The sequence below is a fragment of the Charadrius vociferus genome, unplaced genomic scaffold (genome assembly GCF_000708025.1).
Source record: "Charadrius vociferus isolate BGI_N301 unplaced genomic scaffold, ASM70802v2 scaffold436, whole genome shotgun sequence".
Taxonomy (NCBI): domain Eukaryota; kingdom Metazoa; phylum Chordata; class Aves; order Charadriiformes; family Charadriidae; genus Charadrius; species Charadrius vociferus.
Genome location: NW_009649187.1, coordinates 2,587,295 through 2,608,812, shown reverse-complemented (window position 1 = coordinate 2,608,812; position 21,518 = coordinate 2,587,295). Strand labels below are relative to the sequence as shown.

The window sequence follows — 21,518 nt, the reverse complement described above, 5'->3', positions numbered from 1 at the left end:
ACATGGAAGACCTGTTTATCTTTTCATGCTTATTTTTTTCAGTGTGATTTCTGTGACACTACATGGCAATGTTTTATATATAACTGTTCTAGCAACATGCAGCCGGCTTGTTCTATGGTTTAGGATCCTGAAAGGTTTGATTCTATTCCTCTGAAATCTGCTTGAAAGAATCATCTATTTTGTAGAAACCCTGATTATTTTCCTTGCCAGGTTTTTGCATGCAAGTAACAATTAATTGATGTGGTTGTGAAGGACCAAGGTTCCCTTTTATTAAGGGGCTGCCTAGTGTTCTGCTCTCACATCATAAATTTAGTGAAAAATTACTGAAGCTTCTCACAAAGGTAATAATAAAATGTCACTGTGGCTTTTTAAACTGCATTCTTCAATATTCTGTTTCTACAAAACTGAAAACTATTTAAAAACAACACGTTATTCTGGAGAAATAGTAAATGGTTCACTTTTGAAATAACACGACAATATTTTAATAAGAAAAGTCTGAAACTCAAATAAACAACACCTATGCAAAAGGAATCATACCTGTTCCAAATATGAACAGAAGAATGAATAAAATGAAACAGAATCTAATTTTAAAAGAATGACTATATTTATTTTCTATTAAAAACAGACAGTACATCAAGATTTAAAATATAAATATCAAAATTATTGCACAGTTAGCCAACTAGCTTTGTTTGGCAACAATATTTTACAACATAATTGTGCAATAATATACTCTGGCATTAAACTCCACAAAAATCCATGATGTGTACCTTTTCTGTTTACATCATAAATCATCCTACAACAGTAAGATAATTGTTCTGGCGTATGTATAAAACATCATACAGTAATACAATACATGCTTTATGAAAGCTGGAGCTGGAAAGAAGGAAAGAAGAGAGAATGTCTCTTAGTGCTTCCCTTACACCTTTGACTCAAACAAATTTAAGCAACAGATATTTACCCTCCCATTTGCAGACATTTACCAGACGCGGTTCCAAGTATACATACAAATACACATATATTAAGAGGATTTGTTATAAATAGCTATTGCTTTTATAGGCAGTTTCAAATATACAATCTTCTGTATGTCTTTCAAAAATTAATGTCCCGGTTTAGTCTATAAAAAAATAAGAGTTTGTCCACAGGTAAATATCCTTAATTAGAATGCGACTCTGTGAATGTCCCGAAGAGTTTGTCCCAGTGAGTGAAGTAAGGAGCGTAGTTCGATTTGAATTTCAGATGATGGAGATCATGATGTGGTGCTCCTCCGTACAAACCAAAAGGCACAAGTCGGTGGGTTGACCACGGAAGGTCATATCCTGAATGGTCCTCCACTGACAACCAAATGTTTACAAGGAAGAAAATCATTTCTGTCAAAGGATGGCACCCGAGGAGCACTGGGTTGATAGCAGCAAAAAATCCCAGTGAGAGCAATTCCCATACACTGGAATACTGTGTAGTAAGAGCAAACGTTGACACGTGCTTGTGGTGCACCTTGTGGAAGGTCTTGTAGAGCCACGGCACCTTGTGATGAAGCAAATGCCACAGGAAGTACTCGAAATCAAACAGAAGCAGGCAAACTGCTACTTCCAGCAGGACCTCAGGCAGCTCTGGAGCCATCACTGGTAGATTCATTGGTCTCCAGTACCAGTGGACAAAAGTCACTGGGAAGATCAAAACAACATGGTGATACACACTTTGAATAATGCAAGGCACCATCATTCCAAGAGTTGGATAGTTCTGCGGCTGGATTTTGTATTTTCTCAAGTTTGGTAGTCTAGTGCTTAAAAAGTCCAGTGCAATATATGGAAGACAGAAAGCCATGTATGCTGTAAAAGAAAACAGCACTGGAAAAAAAGGTGACTTGATAAATGGCTCCTTTGCTGTGACCAAGTCCCAAAGGGACTGAAGGCACAACCTGTCCCGCCGTCCATCCATCGCGTAGCTGAGCAGCGCTCTGTCTGGCAGGCTGCTGTTCATGCTGATGGCAGTCTGAGAGGTCTGTAAATCCTGCAAGCCTTTATCTAGCCTGCTCAAGGGAAAACTCCGCCCATCAGAAATCCTCCTTGCTTAGTAATACGTAGCTTTAAAGAGGAAGTTGCCTTTCCTGTTATACAGAAGTGGAATCACGCATTACAATCTCAGAACAGAATTAGCTGGCCAGGGCAATCACTGGAGCTCTGCAAAAGACTTGGATGACAGGAACATTAAGCAGAAATGCAGAAGTCTAAGACTGGAATTCAGAGAAAGAACGTAGGAACATTTTCCACTCCACTTAGTGCGCACACTTGAAAAACTGCTGTCTCTTACTAATTTTAAATTGTGTCATCCTTTTTTATCCTCTTGCCTTTATAGGTAAGGAAATACAACCTACCATTGATTTTTTTTGTGACTGCTACCAAAGATGTACATGTACCTAAACACCAGCTCTGACCTGTGGTTGTTTGGTAGGTAATGGATGTGTGCTAACACACATTTTCTTAATGATCCCTCAGGTGTATAACAGGATAAGTCAAAACCTTAAGGAGACCTACAATACGCTTCCAATCAAAGTGGTGGCTTGACTTATCTCCATCTACTTTTGAGGTCCTGTTCTCCTTTATGCTCCCATATCTACTTGACATGGTAAAATCCACCTGACTTAACCAGATGCAAAATTGAGCCAACAACTTTTGAAGAACAAAATATCCCCCGGTTGCTGGGATGAATGTGAGGTAAAACCTCATTATGCTTCCGAACAGATATTTAGTGACAACTATTATTGCATTATTACAATATTCGCTCCACATCTCAACAGCTCTTCGAGCAATATGATATGGAAATCATTCTTTATCCAAGTATCAAACTAACTTCTGTAGTTAAAAGATCTGCTGGTTAGATCTACGTCCTTTAAAGGATCTTGCTCTGACCATAGGCAAGCACGCAGCAGACAGAAGCTGGCAGGCTTGACTCCCCACATCTCTATTTTGCTAAAAGTATTTTAGGGGTAAATGATGGAGATCTTGATTTAACCACTAAGACATCACTTCTTTTGTGCTTTTATAAAGAGACAAACAAAGCTTTGAACGTTTAGGGAAACAGAGATTGCCATCAGCTTCCTATGAACTCACCTCTTTTGTAGGTACAGCATTTATTCTAATATTGGAAATGAGCTCAACTTCCTGGATGACTTTATTACCTTGCTCAGATGGTCTTAGTTCTTTGCTATTCAGAAAAGAAATCTGATGGGGGGTAATGGAGGCAGAATTTCCTTGCTTCTCAATAATGAAGAATGACTAATTATCAGTGACCTTTTCTGAAATATGCATGGACTTCTAATACTTACGTTTGCTTTCACTCTCAACGATTTTGTCTTCAAGAGATTCTGCTCTTAAGGAGGTGCAGATTTTGCTCTCTTCTTAGACTTCAAGGAGTTTACTGTAACAGTAACATCTGTGCTACTATTCAGGCAATCAGAAGTTATTTGTTGGGAGACAGGTATGCTGCGGCCTTCAAAGACTCTACCTGTTGCATATACATTTTAGAAATAGATTCAGATTTTCTGCTGTTGTGAGACTGTTCTGTTGAACTCCGTTAACGCAGACTGTCAAATGTAGTGAAACTAAAACCCAGTGAGAGACACTAATTTAATGCATGAGGATCTATATCCAGGAGCTTCATTTCAATCTTCTGACTGTATTTTATACTGACCTCTATTTCACAATAAGGACATGAAAAATGCATTTGTAACTCAATCAGCGTCTGGGTCAGAAAATATTCTTGTGAGAGATGCTTTTTGTTGATTTATGTACTTTCAGTCAGAAATTAAGCCTCCCAGATGGGATACGTGATTCTCTTATTTTATTAGAATTATGCAGGGACTGAATTTATTCTATAACGTATTCCAAATCTGCCCAAAGGGAGACTGACAGAAATCGCTCAGCTGCCCTAAAGACACTCCTCCAACTAATCCCTAATAGCCATGCAAAGTCTCAAGAAGTTTTAGAACCACTGCTGCCTATAAGCTAAAATTTAAAGAATAGGCATTTTGCCTGCAGATTACATCATAGAAAAATATTCTTAAGTCCCTTAAGGAAAAATAACGGAATTCTGCAGTCTTATTACTCGTATATCCTGCAACACAAAGCCCAAGCAAGATGCAAGGTGAGCAGAACTTACCTGGGAGCCTGAGGCAGCCCCGAGCCGGGCTGGGCATGCCGCAGGGTCGGCATCCCATCTGCCGGCACTCGGCAGGGTGGGCTCTGCGGGCAGTGCTACCCCGGCTGGTACCGACCGGGGCAGGCTCAGCAGAATGAACCCTCACGCATCAGAGAGGGCAAACCCTTATCCTCCAGAAACTGAGTTCAAGCGGTTTGGCTCTGCCACCACGAAGCACTTATCACGTCTTTCCGCTTTGGTTTCTTTGTCAGCGCAAGGTACAATGTGAAGAAAAGACAAAGTGCACGCAAATCCTGTCTGTAGTTAGTTCAGCAATACAACCCCAGCCTTTTTCGCTCAACTTGCGATGCTGCCAAACTTTCCCATGTGTTACAAGACTCTAAACGGTTCTCTCAAAAAATCAAGACTCCTGCTACAGAGTTTAGGTTGAAGGGCACATAGTTTGGAATGAGGCCCCGCAAAGGGTCTTAAATAGATTCCACATGAGCACAAGATGCAAGCACCTACCCCAGGCTGCACCCGTTAGGTACAAGCTGTAAACAGCAAAACACTAAGTGGGTAGGAAAACGAGGAAAAGTTAGCAGGGGGGAAAACCAGGATCAACATACTGAAACTAATGTCACGGCAGCAGAGGCAAAATTTCTTTTTACCTCATCCTCCTCCTCTTCTCCCCCCCTGTGTGGTAGGATTATTGTTGTGCCGGCAATAAGGCAATATCCCAGTGCATGCTGAGCCTTCTACCAGGAAAAGGGCGCTGGGGAAGAGGGCTGATAACTTGTTCAGGACAGTAGCAGGGAAGCAGGATAGTAACCAGCGCAAAGGAAGGCAGAGGCAGTCAGTCCCTTCTCTCACTTTAAAAGAAATCGCTCCCATGCTCGAAAAACACAATAAATCTGAGGTCCTCACATCCTAACTCACCTTACTCCAAGAGCCTGAGAGCAAGGAGACACAGTGTACAGCAGTACTCATGGCAGCTCTGCGAGGGTGCGGGTGTCAGCCAGCTCTTTATGCCCCCTCCTTACCCCCCCCTTACCCCCCGCTCCGCAGGCACCGCTCCCGCCGCCCGCCCCCGCCTGCGCGGCCGAGAGAGGGCTCGCTTTCTCCTCACGGGACAATCACCGGCACATATATCCCTTAGACTTTGTTAAAATGTTCAGGGATGATAAAAATGTACACTGGTTTGGGAAAGAGGGAGCTTTGCCTACGAGCATCGTTTCAACCTGGAGTCTCCGCATGTTTGGGTATACCGAGATTCAAGCCCTGGATCTGAATCCAAAAAAGGGACACGAGCCCCTACTCCTCACATCTCTGGTAAGCAGCCTGAACCCCGCACCCATGGGTATGCTGGGCACATGAGGAAGAACAACACATTCCTCTTCACTTTTGATGAAAAACATCAGCCTAAACACAAAATATTTTTCGTAACAGAACTAAGGCATTTCTTAATAAAACTATTTTCATAGCAACACTCCACTTGCCCAACCAAGCTTCAGTGAAAAACCTCTCCAGGCAACACAGGAAGAAAGCTTTAACAAAAGTTTTTTAATTAATTCCTAACAATGACTAGGGATGGAAAGCTGCCAGTGAAGTAAATGGTTAATTCTCAAGCTTTACCTTATCAGGTTCAGTTTTCAAAATAATAAACAACCAGGAAAAGATCCTAGAACTCTTTCATTCACAATTTGCAATTCCATAGTGAGAAACTGATTCGCATCTTCTACAACCACACACATTCATCATTTCTGGCGCAGTCAGAATGCAACAGAGATACTTTTCAGCTTGGTATCCTCAGAAAATAAGACTTCAGCAATCATGTCACAGGTGTGGCTAATGTCCATCCAACCTTCATAAATTTTTATTTCACTGATGATTTCAATGTAACCTGACTGCAGGGTAGCAATGTCAGTAGTATTTTGTTCATATAAAGTTATTTGAAAATAGGCGACTAGAGATGAGAGGCCATTATTAGCACTCTCATGGCAGGCAATGCTGCAGCACTGGAAGGGAGAAGACATTATAAATGCTTTCATTACAGGAAAATCTTCCACAAAAATCCCCATTTTATTGTATATCAGAAAACCTATTCCTCCATCAAGGTTTCTCTCTCATATCTTCTGGATTAGAGTAATTTGTGACTTTTCCTTGTATTAAGGTATTCATGTTTCCTTATTTTGTATGGCACATTAACCATAAAGAGTGATTATTGAAAATGGGCTTATTTTGTTCCCAAACTGACAAAACTGTTTCTCTTCTGGGGCCCAAGGGAGTAGGAGTTCTCTTTTACCACCACTTCCTACGCTGAGGCACTTCTGTGTTGTTTGAGTTGATGTGTAAACTTTTGCCAGCGCTATCACTAGCTACAGAATCACTAAATAGTGTAAAAATGCTCTGCATTGAGCTAGGACATCACTTGGCATGCGCCACTAACATACACGCACTCTACCATCCTTAGGCCTTCTGCATGACATAAACAGTGCGAATACACTTGCAGATTACTATAAAAAATCATTTTCAAGTTCCAAGCACAACATGTGGAAAAAAACCACATGTCCTTCTGTCTGTGTATGCCCTCGTATGCCCGATTGTGTTGTACATCTCTAAGCCAAAGCCCTGGATCACGCATTCACTTCAGATGCACACAGGTCTGTGAGTGGCAATCCAACAGCTGAACAGGGACTACTTTCTCCGGGCTTTCCAGCATAGTTTGATCACGTCGCTAAATGCTGAGACTAAGTCAGCAGAAGGTGTCTGATGCCCTCCATTACACTAGTACACTTTTATATTACACAAAGCTGATGTTCAGCCAAGCTTCAGCATCATATATACACACCTATAGCACAAAGATGCCTATAGAACAGGCACTAAGTATGTAAGATCTGCTTTGAAAAATGTACCGTTCATCACTCACTGCTCATTCTTATTAGACCAAGCTTCTCGCTCTTCTCCTCTATGTTCAAGGTGTCTTATTTTGCATGTTTCTTTCCACTGACACCTCTACAAGTTTATATCACACAGTGCTTGTAACTTTAGCAGGGCAGGGAGAGAACAGTAGCTCATGATTCCCATAGCCATCCCTGCTCCAGTGAGGCAGAGAAGCTCCATAATGGCTTTTGTGTAAAGCATCCACTGTTCTGGTTTCATTTCCAGGCACGCAGGGGGTTCATCAGCTGCCAAAGCTGGCAACACATAGGATTTAATACACCTTGTGCATCTACTGTATTCAGAATGCACAGAAAGGTACAGCCTGAGCATATTTATTATTGAAGATGCCAAAGGTCAAAAGCTGGGAGATCCCATCAAATGTAGCACGGCAGTGATTAGTTCCCTGCCTTACTATGTAGTTAAACACTGTTTATGAGATTACCAGACAGTCCATTAAGCAATCCAATTACCCAAGGTTTAAGAATGGGATACAAGAAGCTTTCCACCATGTTCGTGGTTTGAAAGGAGCCTCACTTGAAGGCTTAGAAATGACTGTCTTGTGAAGAGTTATTTAAAATTTGTACCTTACTTAGAAGTCTCAGAGAAGTACCCCAAAACAACACAAATTGCTTCTTAGGCATAGGAAAAGCCTCTTTCAGGACAAAAGTAAAATGGAAGCTTACTTGGCTGTTTTACTTTTTTATTGTACTTGTTCTGTGAATGAATAGCTGTGAAAAACAGACTCGGCCTTCTGGATTCCGTCCCAAAGATTCACATGCGTTCATGAAAAAACAAGAAGTGAACCACAACACATCGCTCCGAACTCCAAGCAGGTCTCACATTTATTGAAATATCTCAAGCTTAATAAACATGATGCACACGGCTCTTGCTGTTATCACACACCCTCACAACTGCTTTTGGATTCCTACAGAAACTTCCTTTCAGCACAGCAAAGTAAAGCAAATATGGCTGCTACAAATATAAAGCAAACTTAGAGGTCCTGCTAGGAATCGTAACTGAAATATCATGAACCACTTTTTCCTTAAACAAAGTCTGAGGATTCCCTGAGTCTGAATTAGGAATAAAAAAAACAACCAAACCAACCCTAATTTATGGCTTATGCAACTTCTTGCTTTTTTTTTTTTTTAAAAAAAAAAAAAAGTACGCCTCCTTTTAAAATGCACTATTTTCTATGCCATGTAGAAAAGGCTTTTTATCCTTCTGGGATTACTGACAGAAATCTGAGTTGAATGCAGCCACAGCACAGAAATTATCTGGACTGAGGCAACTGACTCTGGAGATTGTTCACACATCTACATTTGGCATAGAACTTTTGTGCAATTCAGAGGAGCCAGAGTCCTCTGCATAGTCAATGGAAAGAGCAAGGCACCTATACTACAGACAATTAACAGCTCCAAAGTCACCCCCCTGAAGCAGACGTGAATCGTCTCCCCCATTAAATGGGGGCTTAGCCCCATTTTGAAGTGGAAACTGAGACAAATGGAAACTGCCGTTAATACTGCCAGGCTTCTCCAGGGTGTTGTATGGTTCCTGAACACAATGGCGGCAAACACCATATAAGCAGCTAAGATGTAAACAGATCTTCAAAGCAGCAGATGGTTAAGGGGAAAAGTCCACGCAAATCAAGTCACTCAAGCTACAGAATTAATGCTTTGGCTCTTCCCTCACCAGTAGTATACCAGGGGAGCTTGTTTTCTAGTGGTCAGTGCAAAGAAAACAAAACACAAGTATGTTACATCATTCTCCTTGAAAGCCATAACCTATTGACAAAGCTAACCCAAAGTGGTATTTCTTTTAACTGCTTCTTGTTCCAGGAATCTGCAAGGCAAATAATGATCCTTATCCGTAGCTGGTACATGAAACGTGAACGCCTTCAGGGACACCATTACATCAAGAAAAATGCAGCAATGAATCTGTCTCAAAATAGGAGATTTCAACTGACAACTGCTGATCTTCTCTGGCTTCATGACAGTTCTTCCGGGCAATATTGAAAAAGAAAGTCATCTGATGTAGTTAGCTTGTGTGATGGCTAAAATAATAACGCAGCAAAATGCCACTAAGTGCTTTTTAAATACCAGCACCAAATGGGTCACTGCAGTACAAGGAGTACTTCTGAAAGGTACCCAGAAATGGCAACATACTGAGAAATGGCAGTGTTTTATGCACAGTGAAATACTTATTGTTTTAATTGTCAAGCACCTGAGGTGCTGAGTGGACTAACTTGTCTTTCAGACACGTCACTAAATTTATATGCACATGACATACTCCTCCTGTGCAGAGTCACACCGCTGTTTTTTTGAGTACCGTGACACTGTGTGCAAAATCAGCAGGATACAATGAGGATTTCTGCAGGAGAGAGAAATAATACTGTGAAAAACAAACCAAAAATGAATCCAATTCAGTAGTCATTGCTGGCATTTTAAAAATGCATCATAAATAAGCAATGTAGCATTATTGCCAGAAAAGCGTATGTTCCAAAAAAGACGAATTCCTGGTGAATTAATACTCTGAAGCACTACGCCAGTTTAGAGATACTTCCTAATCATGTTAATTATTTCATTATACATGCGGTAAGGTGCATCAAGGCCCCAGATGAAATCCAAATGTTCCCATTCTGGAATGTTTTTGTGGTAAACCAAGTTTGTGATCTGAGTGAGAAGCATAGCAACATCCTTCGGGTCTGCCAGCCAGTCCTGTCCACCAGTCCACACCACGGTTGGTACAGTCATCTCTTTTATTTTGTAGAATGGGGGAGTAGACTGAGGAGGATGAAAGTGAAAACAAAAGCATTAGAAAGAACAAGTCTTCAGTGTGATACTACACTGCAGTGTAACATACTAGCAAATGCAAGAGCGTGTCAGATTCTCATTTTTCTCTTCCTCTCTTGGGCAGCTAGAGATGGAGACAGAGTCCTGACTCTACAGAAAATGTAGCTCCAAGAGTCTTGCAATATTATAGCACGCATAGCAGTAAAGACATGGTTTGAGGAGTTTATAAGACAGCAGGGTAGCAGAAGTCTCAGAGAATGCATCCCATTCAAGTTATTTCTAAACCCTAACCGAATATTAGAAGTGATTGTAACTCTGAAGGTATGATACTGCAATCTTTCCCAGTCACTAAAGTGACAAGGGGCAAAACGTTCTTAGTATTGCACACAGCAATTTAGAAGCAAATATGCATGGAGATTAAACAGGCTGAAGATAAGCAATACACATGAATTGACAGTCTATGCCCTATTGTACAAAATGCAGAGCAATCTCATGATTCAGGCAGGCAGGACCACCACCCTCAAGAAACAGTGTGCCATCACAACTTCATATCTAGGTGTGGGCTCCATACTGACTTAGGGCTGCCTCAGAGCTCTATAGTCCTGTCGGGTTTTTTTTTGGAAAAAGCAGATCTCCAGTCTGATTACTGGGCGACACTACTGGCTCTTTAGCATGCAGCATAAACATAGTACCCAGAGAAGTGCCGAAGGACTTTTTTGTGTGACACTCAAGAATTATAACATATCTATAAAAGATGTCTACCTGGTTGTAGTGAGCCATATTTGCAGCCTTGCTTCCCCAGTCGTAAGCTTTGAGTTCCCCGGTCTTCACAGCCTAGAAGTAAATAAATATTCACATATACGAAGAAGAACTGCAACACTTCTGTTGCAGGAATATAAAAGTATTGGTCATCTGGAGTACTGGCAAAGGCAACTGACACAAGTGAAATGCCAAGTATTAACAAGGACAAGTGTCACCGCTTTGCCCAGTGTCACAGGAGTGGGAAACATTAACATTCAGTACCATTAGACTTTGTCCCTTAAGATTTCACACTCAGCAACAGTAGGAAAGATTAAGGAAAGCAGTTTAGCGTACCCAAAGCCAGGATGTGGCAGCTCCATGCTTACTTCTGAAATATTTACCTTGCTGTCTAAATGTATATGAGTACGAACACAGCATGGAGCTTTCTTAGAAAGTCTGCTCTGTATAATTTACCTGTTATTTTTCAGAAACAGAAGTCTATATAACGGGGATATGGGGAAAAAAAGTATTCACAAATTTCTTTCCAAGCCAACATTTGAACAGCTATGTACAGTGGAACACATTGCTTCCGAATAGATGACCAGTTACAAGATCACAAGTAGCACTGACCACTGGTCCATGGCAAAGGTCTTCTCGTATTTGTCAGCCTGAGCAAGCTTCAAGCACAACAGCATCACAGGCATGAAATCATGCACTGAGGTGAAATTCAAAATAAAATAGAAAATGAAGCCAAACAGAATAGAACAGAACAGAAAGCCTGCTGCTTTTCACTGGCTAAAAAATAACTTGTCATCAAAACAGGCTTTGCTGAAAAGGGGAGCAAATGCTTGTTACAGCATTTCTGAGTTAAATTATTCCGTTGTACTGTTTGTTGGCCCGACGTACTGCCCGTTAGCCTATCTTCAAAGAAACAGGGGAGGGGGTGAGCCACCATAAGTCAGTATCATCAAAGCAGCTGCAATGAACAGTTGCCGTTCTGACAATTGGCAGTTCCAGAATTTCACTTGGGCTACGCTACCTATATATTTTGGCATTTTATTCCATTTAAATATCAGAGACATCAATATTCTCCAAACCAGCTAGAGTCATGGACATTTTAGATTCTGGAAATTCTACCTGGCTCCAGTGGATCATGTTTTGTACAGATGTCCCCGCAGGGCAGTGCGTTGAATACACATCCACTCGGCTCTGCAACGAGATAATTAATAAAGTTTACTCCTCACAGTGCAATAGTGCAATCATTATTGCTTCTTGAGCAACTAACAGAAAATTTTCCATTCCTCTTAAAACTGTTATAAACAAAACTTAACTGGAGCCATATATACAGATGAGGTAAAAGGTTGAAATGTTTTGGTGATTACTTACAATTAACTGCAGAACTTTAAAGCTGAACTTTAAACCTGATAATGATATCCCTTCAGCATTTTTTATATATTCAGAATATCTTTTAAAAAGTGTTAGTATTGTAAGAATTGGGAGTACATTAACTAATACTTAGATAGACCTTCAGGGAAACCTTACATTACTCTACATCTAAACTAGTAGCTCTCAGTCCAAAGTGATTCAGAACTTCATATACTTTGAGTTTAGAAGTACAAAATACCCAGGGGAAACTTAAATTCTGGCAGAAAAAAATATTATCCACCATTAAAACTCTATGTGCTGGGCAAGAAACCATCAAAAAACTGCACTTTCACCTTGATATAAAATATAAAAAATGTACATTTTTTCACACAGAATGGTAAAAAAAATAATGCTAATTCTATCTGACTCAAATAAAAAAATCCTCAGCTTTCATCCACCTGTGGGTAAAGTGATACCAGCTTCTACTGATTTCAGAGAGTTCAAAACACTTCAAGAAGCTGTTAACTAGCTTTTAGATAACAAAACAAGTCCTATAAACAAGTCCTTTGGAACTAGAACCACAGATGAAGACATCAGCAGGGTCAGAAATTGGTCCCAGAGAAAATAATTGCGCACATCCACCAAGAGACCAGAAAACGCCAACGGTTCTCTTGAAAATGGTTGAAAACTGTATCTTTATTCCTCACTTCATTGCAAAAGGAATTAAATACTTGCACCATCATATTAATTCACTTCTCTCACCCACTTCCCCTAAAAGAATGTATTTTAGCTTTCCAGCAACATTTTAAAAGGTTAATCCTATCCATCCAAGCTGGACAACTACATCTTTACCAAGGAAAGATATTCATCTAAACTCAGTATGATGAAGAAGGCATTATTTTTTTTTCTAATTACATGTAAAGGACAATCAGTACAGCGATACGCAGTCAATACTGTGTTAGAGTTCAAAATAATTCAGCTATTCAAAGTCACTAAAACATACCATATTCAAGTTTCTCTCATTAAAACCACAGAGAAGAAAGAATATGTTGCCGCAAAGGTCATCAAGTATTCTGTGGGTGCAAACATGGGTAGCAAGCCACTTCAGCAATGAATTCTGAGGGAGGAACTGTTTCTTTCCAAACATGTCCTACAAAATAACAAACACAGAGGCCAAACATGTAATTGCATAGAATGACCTGGGTTTAGTTTTTATGCTACAGCATTCTTGAGGTAATTCTTTCCATTTGTACTGGTGACAGGTGTGTCATATGAAAATTACTTATCTCCTCACCAACCCTGTTTGTAGTCCAATGGGAAGGTCACGGTTAGTGCTACTGCTACAAATGATGCAGTCCATTACCTCCACAAAAATTACATGGGAACTGGGACCATCATTAAAGAATTCCAAACCCAACTTCAAATTCTAGTCAGTTTTAAATTCAATGATTTAAAAGGAGTACTACACAGCTTCTTGTCATCAGAATTGTTTAAGGCTAAAATATTTTAAGCTGCATCTACTAATGTTAAATCGCCTCATATTTGCAACTTCCTCTCTTCACACCATGTAAGAAAAACAAGTTGCATGAGCTGTGATGGCCACTTCCTCTTGATGGGTATTTTTAAAACGTCCAAGGATTTGAAAATAGCCCACTGAGAACTTCTTTAGAAGTGACACAGCTCTTTAAAGATATGCCTGACCCATGGGTTTGTCACTGTCATGTACTTCTGCACTCCAGTTTTTTGCAAGTCACCACGAGAATCAAGTTCCTCAGCACAACACGAACATCTGCACAGGGCACCGATCAGCTACTGTTCTTGTTAGACGAAGTTTGTTATGCAAGGAACACGAGATCACAATCGTTAGTATCACTTTTATGGTAACTGCCTTTGGAGCAGGGAACTAATCATGCAAACAGACACGCACTAAATCTGTACAAGGTAAGTTAGAGAAGGGTTTATCTCACAGAACAAACAGCTCTGGGTGGGAATCTCCATGGGTGGTGCAAAGAAAAGTGATGGTTAAAAATGACACGTAGCACGGTGTTCACAATGTCTGACTTCAGGCACTTACTGCAGCCTGCCAGTCTGCCTGCATTCCCTTTGATCTTAGTGGTGAAAGGTAAACTCCTCCAGAGGATGAATCACAGCATCTAAATAAAGCTGCTGCTTTTAATCACCCTCTGAAGGATCCTCTTCTAATACTAAACGGTTAATTGTGAAACAAATCGGTTAAAGTTCATGACAATTCAGAAGTATGCTGTATAAAGCTTCCATATGACTCTTCTACAACAGACCAACTACTGAATTAATCGTGATTTCTGTAGCATAAATTCTAGAAAGATGTAAATGGAAAAACATAATTTTATTCCATCTATTAAGTTGTAACCGTAAAATACTACTTTAAACTGATGCAAATTGCCTCATTAGACAGCAGTAAAGTCAGAGAAGCCACTGCTTACTTCCACAACATTATTATGGAAAAATTGGCCCGGTATTCTTGCCAAAAATGTTAATCTAATCACAGCTACTAACATTCTTCGCTATGCTGTTTTCAACTAGAAAGGGGGGCACTTCATTTGGCTTAAAACACTTACACTCAAATACAAACCTTGAGTAGCAGGTCAGGAAAGACTCCCAATTTTGCAAGAGGGCTAGTGGCAAACTTGACTGTAGCTACTGGTGCCAAGGCAAAGAACATTTTGATTTTCTTAGCCAGCTGTGGCAAAGTTGAAAAAGCAATGAAAGCTGTAAATAATATGAGAATAATTAACAAAACTCACAAGTTAATGAGAATTTTACCTGGCAATGATTCTATAAAACCTAAGATATGTTGAGTATGCACAAGTATTTTTAGATTAATAGTTTGATTGTTGTCTCTAGGATCAGTTTAGATATTTTAAGTTAATCTAGTTACTATGGAACACAAATTAAATGAGGCAAATCAGAAGGATTTGTTTTCTTCTGAAAAACAAGTCTGTTCTAACGAACCCAACACTCTTCCAGCTCTTTCAGTCTACAGGTCTAAAAGCATCTGAGCCAGGCCTTACATACAGCAAAATATTCGGGAAATAGGAATCTTTACTCTACATGTCTGATTATTCTAATTCTATTATACACAGTTCATCAATTTATTTTAATAGAAACTGTACTAGTGGCTACCTGCAATTTCAATTTATCATTTCAACAGCTTCCCACTTTAAGTAAACACAGAAAGGTTAAGTGTTTTCTTTTTAATGTTGATGAAAATTCCAGGAAGCAGCTAAAAACCAGAAGCAGTGGATTTCAAAAGCGCTGTTTTTTCATCATTAAACCACATATGTGGAACTTGGTATCGTTTCAAACACAATATATTCTAATTAATACATATATCTATTTTCTAATGAATATATATATATATTCTAACAAATATATTCTTCACATACCCATTGTGGTACCCTGTGAATGGCCAACATAAAATACTTGTTCCTGGTCAGTCTTCTTCAAAATGAAGTCCACTGAGGCTGGAATGTCATACTTGGCCATTTCATCAAAGCTACAAAGCAAAGATAAAAAGTCAGTTGTGTAAGTAAAGTTATCAGTGTGGAACAGCTGCACAGAGCTTTTTTGCACTGCAGATGAGTTGTCTGGGCATAAAGAAAAGCTTCTTTTGCATGAAGCAGAACACTCTGGTGATTGAGTCTTCACCCCAAGCACCGACGAAAGCAATTAACGTTCTACTGGCCACATATGAAGGCTGTCATAAGGCACATATGAAGGCTATACTGACCATAAAACTCCCCTTTACTGTCCCTACATGTGTGACAGCACACGTAACCAGAAAAAAAATAAATCTTGTACATTCACAACGTGACTGAACTAAGATGATGGGCAAAGAGAGGAAGAGAAGTTTGCTTGCAAACGGTGTGTGTAGTTTCTATAGTTTCTCTAGCAAGACAAGGATACCTGAAAACCCAGAATTCTTCTTGCTTCACTGTGAAGTGTGTATGTTTCCTGGACCAGGTGTTCCCCCTGCTGTTTCCCAGCCACACATCGTAGCCAGCGTCTGCCAGCATAAAGCCGAGGCTGTTGTAATCCAAGTTGGTGATCCAATTGCTGGCATCTGCAAGCAAACCGTGCTGCAAAAACACAGCAGGCCTTGGACCTGAAAAATAAAGCATTTATCATAGCTTCCTGTTCATTTGGAACGGAATGCCTAAGAATAATTCAAGTGAGTTACTGAAAGTCTACTTTAGATTTGCACTTTGAATATTTAATCTACTTGACTTAATCTACTAAGATTAGCAATTTGTATAATAGTCATGGAGCTGTGAAATCACTTTTTCACAAAACCTGCTTTTTATCATTACGAATTTTAAAGTAGCAACTTGTTAGATTCCTAGCTAGAGCAAAAGACTCCTTGAAGTTCAACACAGGCAGCAAATGTGCAACAAGCAAACACGAGAAAAGCAGAACTACAAGAAAAATATAGGTAGCCCTTACAACTGTTTCAAGCTCACAAATACTCAGCTAAGTGGGCCAGAGACAGCTAAACTGCTTATACCCTTGCCCTGTTCCTAAACCTGACGAAGGCATTCCTACTTATGTGCTACTGAGATCTTTCTTTTCCAGATAAGACCATGCCAAACTAAGGTGCTGAGCTGTGGAAATCTCTGCAACTGGTGCTGACATTATCTCTGTGCAACTCCCTTCCATGACCAAAGCTCTGGTAGAACCTGAAGAGCAGTACAGGTAGCCTACAAGGGAATTTGTGTTTCAAAGGACTTTCTCCTCTTGACATTAATTAAAAGAACCACAGTCAAGAGCCAGGAGGAATTTAGGAAGCCTCTCTCCTGACTATCCCATCCTGAAAAGGGAAATGATGCCTTTTTGTGGAATGCAGATTTTAAAAAAAATTAAGGTTCCTGCTTCTACACAAAGAAAATAAATCAACATATAATCCTTTAGGAGGAACATGACCTTCAGAAAATCCAAGACCTGCCTCTGGATCTGGCAGTAGCACAGGTGCTTCGGGTTTTTTTTTTGCTTTAATAACTGAAATCTGATAACATGCTAAGCTTAGCTCAATGCTAGAGATTACTCAGGAATGTACCTCCTCTGATGACACATCGTTCTACTACAATACTAAACTCAAGCAACACTTCCTCCATTGATAATTTAGACTTGGATCTTTCAGCAGAAACAGCCAAATCACAACTGTTTCAGTCACCTACACCCTCCATTCCAGGTCATGTCCATAAATGTTTGCTGTGAGTTCCCAAACCCAAATTAGCAATATTCCTCCCTCCTGGCAACGTTTATACCTGTGACAAGGAACTGTTTCAGTGCCTACTTTTCCCCTTTTGTTAAAAAAAAAAACATGTTGTGGCATACTGTCCCTGCAATCAGAGCAGATCTCCAGCAGCGCCAAACTGGCACTGGAGACAGTACAGTTCAACACAAGTTCCCTCCGCTGCAGTAATTCTTCATTGCCATCTGAACAGTGTGCAGGATTTTCAAGCCTAACATAAATTTGTTTTCAGTAATGTTCACTTTTGGCTTTGATACCTTCTTCCCTTTTACTAAACTCAGATCAACCAACTTCCGTTTTCTTTGAAGAACAGGCTCTCCTCAAGCTGCTACTTGCATGTTTCATAACATAGGAAGGAGAAAACTGTTTAACAGCTTTAATGCTTTAATTCTGTTCTTGCATTAGCCTCCAATTTCTGCCAGTTCCTCTTTCACTTTACCAAGCAGTCACCAGATCTGCACATGAATTGCACAATCATATGACAAACCGACTTGGATAATAACAATTTTGGATCACCTCTGATCCTAAAAAACCCAGAGGGGGAATAAGAAAACTAGGTTGTTAAACTACCCTTTCCCCTATAGAACATTTTGTTCTCTTCACTGCACCCCCAAGCAGTTGAAGACAGACTTATTTCTATGCCCTTCTCACCCAAGCTATGCAGTTGGTTTTTTAGGTTTTTAGTTAGTTAATACTAAAACCAAAAATCATTGATGTTTTGCTTTTAGGGTCTCTGGACATTTTCCTTTTTTTTTTAGGGTCTCTGGACATTTTCTTTTTTCTTTTTTTTTTAGCTCAAGAACTGTAGGTTTTGTTCCAAAACATCATGTGATACATAATTCCAAGGGATCCTACTCACATTATGCAGGTGTTGCAAAAGAAGAATTATGGCATATATACGCTAAGTCAGCAGTAACACATCATTGGTATCTTTCTGAGAAAAGATACCAAGTCTATAAAAACTGAAGATCAACATGAACTTTGAAATCTTCATTCTTCTAGGAGATCATACTTCCCCAAATGTGCTCAGTAATCCTTGTTTTTAAAATTAAAGCACTTTGCAAAACATGAACTTGGGGTCGAGGGTGTAGCAAGGGGAATGCGGAGAATTCCCACAGGTCAGGAAACTTCTGTTTGCTTATGTCATCGGTGAAGGATTTGACAAAATCAACAGGTACAAGGGCACCCTGTCTTTTTCCTGTGGGCTTCTCTGAAATTCTTAAGTACAAAGACACCTGCCAGGTTTGACTGGTGTAGTCGATGCACTGATCTTTACACACCCACCTTGTAAGAGACGGCGGACAGTGCAAACATCCTAACTCATACTAAACCAATAGATAAGGTCAGGAAGACTGTTGCTTGGCCTTTGGCAGAGGAGAGGGTTTTTCCACAGGTCTTGTTCACACCCAAGGCTATAGGACAATCACTGATTTCTTTTGTGAGCTCCACAATTTTACCTCTCATCCTAGTTTTTTTCAGTCCAAAGGGTTCTGAGGCAGTCCTTAGAAAACGTACAGTTTCTATGCAAACAGGCTGCTGTTGCATGCATGCGATCGTCCGCAGGATCTTTTATAAGGGGTGGAGACAAGACTGATACCAAATTCAGCAATTGCTGTTCAAATACACTGTTAATTCCATATGCAGGGCAGGAGGATAGCAAGTCAAGGGCTACGTTTCTCTCCTCTTCCACATACACTTGTCTCATTTTTAAAGCATTCCATCATTCAGTCCTTGCAAAAACCTTTGCCCGTATCACTCCCTTAAGTTTCAGCTTACGTTCCCCCTGTGCTTCCTCCCCCCCACCTCCTCACCGGTACACCCCCTGCATTCCTTCCACGGTTTTATACCAGCTTTCACAGTAGTTGTTACAGCTTGTAACAGTGCTCTGGTGGCACGTGCCAACGCTCCTCCCATTCCCCCATCCAATCACATCCATAAAACAACCTGGTCTGGGCTGACTATTGTCAACCGCCTGTTACGTATCCTAATTTGCAATACGTTTATAATGTACTGTACAAGATGTTCTGAAGGGATTTTATCTTACTATATTGTTTCACCTATTTAAGCAGCTGTGTCAAATATGACACCCCAGTAGTATGCCGTATTGGTCTGGTTTGTACCTTAACACAAAGGGAGCTTCGGAGAAGTTAAAATTAACAATTCTTATTTTAGGCAGAAATCAGGCAGTAATTATTTTGTGAACACTCTAGTGGGAACTCTTGGAGTTTAGCTATATTTCACCAAAAGAGGATGTGAACTGGCCCTGCTTCTGAAAATGGTCAGGCATTTTTGACAAACTTATTTGTTATAAAGAAGCATTTTTAAAAATTGGGTTTGAAATAACCCAACAATGTTACAATCAATCTCTTTTCAAAAGACTTTATTACTTAAAAAAACCCAACAAATCTCAACCCTTATTTTCCGCTTCCTAGAAACTCCAGGCCTCTCAGCCCCTCATAAAATCAAACAATGAAGAGCTTGTATTAATGTCACAAAAAGGCACTGCCAGGAAAATATAGCTTACTCCTCTCCCTTCCTTCTCCCTTTCTCCTTCTCCCTTCCTTTACTCAAGTGACTCTACATATACCTAATCTATTTTGGCCACAACATTCACCAACAAAGCATTCTAACTGCACAGGTCATATAGTCTTTAATCTTCTTCTGGATTACTGCAGGAGCAAAAGTTTTATAAATCAAAGAGAGCTTTTTCATAACTCCCCATTTTACCAAGCAGCCGCAAATCTTACCTTTGCTCCTCTCACGGCCTTTTCTTCCATAAGGAATTCTGTTAACGGAAAGGATATACCCATCTTCTGTTGTCACTTCGTACTCCTCGCTGGGGTATCCCCTGAAGGTAATAATTTGACTCTGAAGAAAGAAAAGGAACCGCCCTGGAGTCAGACTGCCAGCCTCCTCAGTTCATTAACACATGCAAAGTACTCTGGGTTCCTTCGAAAGAGGTGATGTGAAATTAAAGGATGTGGTAGGAATGTGCCATACCACCCACCTGTTGGACGCAAACAGGTTTTCTTATGAGACTCATCCCAGTACGGAGTCAGGATCTAGCCAGAGCACAAACCTTATCCCAGGAATCTGGGAGGACTCCCTCACCTGCCCCCATCCACTGTCATGTTAGTTACTCACACGCTGCTTACGGTGAGAAGGAGACTGAAGGGTTGACAAGGCGATTATGATAACGGGGCAAAACGCCGAGATGCAGATTTGGCAGACAAAAATTGAACCTACTGTCTGCTCTCAAGGAAAGCAGTACCTTCCACTAACAATTAAATAAGGATAGCAAAAAGCCACTGGCACTTGTAGTTTTGTGTGCCATTTCTTACCTTTCTCCTCAAACCCTATATCTGCTGCAGAGCTTTAAAGTGACTTTCCTTACAAGCCAAACAAGAAAATAATAATAAAAAACCCCACACTTGTTTATACTGTTTCATTAATAGGTTTATCTCCCATCTCTTATGTCTCGGGCTTTATGTTATTTTCATTTGATGCAACTCCATTAGGACAGAGAACTTGCCATTTAATTGGTTTTATGACACCAACCGTGCCTTGAGAAAATGTAAGAAATGCAAGACACGATCGGAGTTCTACTCTTAGGCTGCTTGGCAAGGAAGAGAGGGAGAATTTACACTTGCTATTTCTTTTAAATATATCTTCAATCATCCACAGTGACATTAACATTCCAAAATGATTTTACGGCTAAATTCCATTCAAATGCTATTAGCCTTAGACTAAACAACTACTTTCAGTCCTCTAAATGATATTTAGATCACACTGATGACTCAAGCATTTGCTTTCTTCTAGACCTTAAGCATTTCTAAGTTGAAACACCCTCTTGCACATGTGAAAACATGGCACAGTTCAGGTGGGGCAGAGGAAAGAGCAACTCATACCAGTTGTTAACAGCACATATTTTCTGGACTTGGCTATTGCGGCAGAAGGAGAAAAAAGTTAAGAGAGTAAACGCCAAATGGGCGGCTGTGGGTAGGAGCAGGGGAGCATCGCACCAGCGGCACAAGCGCGCTCCGTGAGCAGGCTCTTTTCTAGCAGTTAGGTAAGAGACTGTCCTGACTCCAGAAAAAAAAACAAAAACAAAAACAAAACCAAACAAACAAACAAACCCCACTGATCTGGATCAGAAAATACGGGAGAGGGATCAGCCCCAGGCAACGGGGGGGACCGCAAGGGGCCTGGAAGGAGGGAGACGCCGAGTCCGCCGGGGCTTCCCCCGCGGCTGCGGA

General features: G+C 40.4%; 2 protein-coding genes across 2 annotated transcripts in view; both read right to left on the bottom strand.

Moving 5' to 3' along the window:
- Positions 1-590: 590 nt before the first annotated feature.
- On the bottom strand, positions 591-1,978 carry CH25H (cholesterol 25-hydroxylase). Its single transcript, XM_009888701.1, has one exon. It carries the CDS (start codon positions 1,975-1,977, stop codon positions 1,153-1,155), a length of 825 nt encoding a protein of 274 aa, XP_009887003.1. The 5' UTR covers position 1,978; the 3' UTR covers positions 591-1,152.
- Positions 1,979-9,392: 7,414 nt separating this feature from the next.
- LIPA (lipase A, lysosomal acid, cholesterol esterase) overlaps positions 9,393-21,518 on the bottom strand; it is a 16,426-nt gene continuing 4,300 nt past the window's right edge. Inside the window, exons 3-10 of the mRNA XM_009888808.1 lie at positions 20,010-20,130; positions 15,918-16,116; positions 15,398-15,507; positions 14,584-14,720; positions 12,976-13,122; positions 11,745-11,816; positions 10,629-10,700; positions 9,393-9,857 (exon numbers count right to left, since the gene is read on the bottom strand). Of these exons, the coding sequence (XP_009887110.1) occupies positions 9,624-9,857; positions 10,629-10,700; positions 11,745-11,816; positions 12,976-13,122; positions 14,584-14,720; positions 15,398-15,507; positions 15,918-16,116; positions 20,010-20,130 (1,092 nt within the window). The 3' untranslated portion in view covers positions 9,393-9,623. The remainder of the gene's footprint in view (positions 9,858-10,628; positions 10,701-11,744; positions 11,817-12,975; positions 13,123-14,583; positions 14,721-15,397; positions 15,508-15,917; positions 16,117-20,009; positions 20,131-21,518) is intronic.